Raw genomic sequence first — 3,375 nt, 5'->3', positions numbered from 1 at the left:
AAGAAAACATTTGAAGCAATTGGAAGAAAAATGTAAGTGGAGGAGAGAAAAACGAAGACGAGGCAAAACCCCATCATTCCTCCTCTTGCTACTGTTGAGCTATTTCAACACTAGCAGCATGGTTATCTTTCTACTGGAGCAGGATCCCATTGAACTGGAAATTGAACTGGAAAGAGGCTTTGAAGTGCCTCTGAGAAAACTTCCAGCTTCAGAATACCTCAGAAATGTTCCTCTGCTCTTCTGCAGAGCTGGCCTGTGAGGTAAGCAGGCAATTAAACTCACTGTCCTTGTGAGAAAGGCAATTGCAGCAACAATACATGTGCTAGGTTACACAGGCAGTAGGCAGCAGAGCGAGACTCCTTTGCACCGCCTTTCCACTTAGGTGCCACAAGACTAGAGACAGAGAACAAGGCAGTTGCCTGCTCTGACTGACACAGAAAGTTGGGTTTCACTGACTGTAGCTTCCAGACAGGCTGTCACTGTTGAAAGCAAATTAGATCAGCTGGGCATCAAGCGATACCTCCCATCAGTTTTCACCGCCCACTGCTGCCAGCTTGACACTTCTCTTTCACGCTGCATGTGCCAACTGCCTTACAAAGCCAGCTGCAACATCTACTGGAAGGACATGAAGAACAGCCACAGGTGGGGAGAGGAGGTGGGGTATCAACTCAGTGTTGGGTTGAGGAGACCTTTTCCTGCCTTAGTCCAGGCAGAAGACAGGGTTCTCCAAGAAGACTGCAAGCTTGCTGGCCACCAGGTCCAGGTCACTGGTGTTGGCATATTTAAGCAGATTGGTGTTCTTGAGAAAGTAATGCTTGAGGAAGTGCTGGCTTACACACTTGTGCAGCTTCTGTACCAGCCTCAGGAAGGCTTCAGGGAAGCAGCGCCAATCCTTGGTGCGCGGATATTTTTCACACGTCCAGAATAGCACTGTCTGCAAGAAGCAGATGGGAGAGAAGATGTGTTAGAGGTTCTGTCGAGGGCTCACACAGCTTACTAAGGCAGTTTTAGTGCTGGTAAATGGCTGACAGCCTTGCAAATCAAAGAGACTTGCACTGCTATCTCCCTGTGCTAACATTTCTGCAACGGAGGGATCACAACTAAAGCTTCTTCTGGGGGCTAGGCAGAGCAACTCTGATGTGCCCAATTAGGATCTCTCCCCAGAGGAGCCCCTCTCCATTGACTGAGCCAGGAGCCTAAGGAAAATGGTCTTGCTAAAATAATCTTAGTCTATTTGCCATCCTCCAGCAGGAGCATCTGTAGAAATGCCAGGCATTTTAGGCTGTAGAAAATGGCCTTTTATGCCAGCATAGAAGCCAGGAGGTGCAAGGAGGGAGAGAAGCATGATGAGATTAACATAATTATTTGTTAGCTTCAGCTGTATTTGTGCTGAAGATGCACACAGGTCTGCATCCTAAACAGATTGAGATTCTAAGCAACTATCACAGGTGCAAGGCTTCTGGTCAAGTGCTGCCTGGTTTTTTTCTGACATGTGATATTTACAGCATGTCTTATGTTCTATTCCCCCAAATTTATTTGATGCAATTTTACATTTGAGAAATCCATAGATAAAATAACAAAATGCATATGATTATTGCTCTTATAGTATTATTTTTTGTACTGTCCATGTTGCATTTTTTTCAGACTTTGCTAGGACTGAGAAGAATTTTCTTGAGGTACTTACAGTTACTGTACCAAAAAAGCCATACTGACTGCCTTGGTCAACCTGACATCAGTTTTTAAAGTACAGTCACCTATCCTGGGTTCAATAATTCTGCTAAGTTCCTTAACTGTCCTCTGAATCCCAGTTTTATTTTGCAGATTCAGCAACCCAAAAAGAAACCCACAGGTGCTGCGAGAGGCGGCTGAACTACAGCCTTTAACTCCTCTGTTTCTACAGAGGTAGAATTTCATCTATGGTTGTATTGCTGACAAATTTCTTCTCTGACAGCTTTTCAAATGTGAACAATTTTTTGTTCACAGCTACAATAACCACAAAGCAGGTTTTTTTTAACATCACCAGGGAACAAAGACACAGTGAGGAATTCAAGCTGTAACTCTGTGGAGCTAATCCTTGAAGACTTGCAGAGCAGTTATCTTTTGTCACACTAAAACTACTTCAGCAAGATCCAAGGGCAGTAGTTGCAATGAAGTTTCTGGAGGCAAGAAAAACAACACTGCTTTGCTGGTCAGGTGCCAAACAGGTGACTTATGCCCAGCATTTATGGAACTGTCCCTAAGTGCTAGCTGCCTACTGACAGCATAGAGTTGGTTTTCAAAATATACCTAGTTCTTTTTGAACTTCCAGATCTTGAACTTCATTCCTATGGAGGTAAGCATAATGAGTGCACTTATTTGGCACTCTAAGGCTTTCACAGCTTCTGGGGGGAAGGATTTCCTCTGTTGTAGAGGGCTTTTTTCATATGGAGTCTTATTTAATCCTAATTGTTGGATACCTCTGATGGGAAATTTGAGAATGTGAAGAAACCTAACACTAAGTCTCTGTTCAGCTATTGGTTTATCTACTGACTATTTACCTTGTGCTTTTTTTCTTTTTTTTTTTTCTTTTTAATTTTAGTAATTTTGAAGAATTGTTTCTGTCTGGTAAACCAATCCTCTCTTGCAGTAAGAGCCTGAAGTACAGTTACAGTAAAGAACTGAAGAGTTTCTAAATATTTTTTTGATTTTGATCAAGAGTCCATGCAACAGCACTTCCTGCACATCTGCTCCTTCAGCCAGAGAAAAAAAAGTTACTGATGGTTAAAGGGTTTTCTACTTTCTACTACCTATGACAGTTTTTCCACCAGGTTGTTCTTACAGGCTCTGAGAAGTTTTGCATTCTGCTAAGCTACAGTCAGCCTCATCAACTCCTTTACTTACTCTTGACTTAGAGTAGTGCCATGAGTATAACAGCATTTGATGGGCACAGGCTTTTTCTTTAGGAGAAATCTTGGCATTGCATCTGGTTTGGGACATCAAAACATTGGTAACTACTGTGGAAACCTGGTGGCTTGAGGCTTCAAGGTGGCAGCTCCAGGAAGATGGCATCCCAGAAAACAGGATTGCTCCACAGTCTGACAAATGATGCTGCCTGTAGTTCACTGGTGTCTGCAGCTGTCAGATGTGGGGACACAGTTGTAGCAGTCATAGAATCATAGAATCAACCAGATTGGAAAAGACCTCGAAGATCATCGAGTCCAACCCTACTGTCGTTACCAGACCATGGCACTAAGTGCCACATCCAGTCTCATCTTGAAAACCTCCAGGGATGGGGAATCCACCACCTCTCCAGGCAGCCCATTCCAATGCCTGATCACTCTCTCTGTAAAAAATCTCATCCTAATATCCAACATAAACCTTCCCTGGCAGAGCTTG

At 43.5% G+C, this 3,375-nt stretch overlaps 1 protein-coding gene across 1 annotated transcript in view; it reads right to left on the bottom strand.

Annotated features, from left to right (window-relative positions):
* Window positions 1-614: 614 nt before the first annotated feature.
* The window catches only part of MAB21L3 (mab-21-like 3 (C. elegans)), a gene marked incomplete at its 5' end in the record, with an annotated part of 10,929 nt that continues 8,168 nt past the window's right edge, over window positions 615-3,375 (bottom strand). Inside the window, one exon of the mRNA XM_009075689.1 lies at window positions 615-934. Within this exon, the coding sequence (XP_009073937.1) occupies window positions 701-934 (234 nt within the window). The remainder of the gene's footprint in view (window positions 935-3,375) is intronic.

Source organism: Acanthisitta chloris, unplaced genomic scaffold, assembly GCF_000695815.1.
Source record: "Acanthisitta chloris isolate BGI_N310 unplaced genomic scaffold, ASM69581v1 scaffold8255, whole genome shotgun sequence".
NCBI classification, from domain to species: Eukaryota; Metazoa; Chordata; class Aves; order Passeriformes; family Acanthisittidae; genus Acanthisitta; species Acanthisitta chloris.
This window is presented reverse-complemented; position numbering and strand designations above follow the sequence as displayed.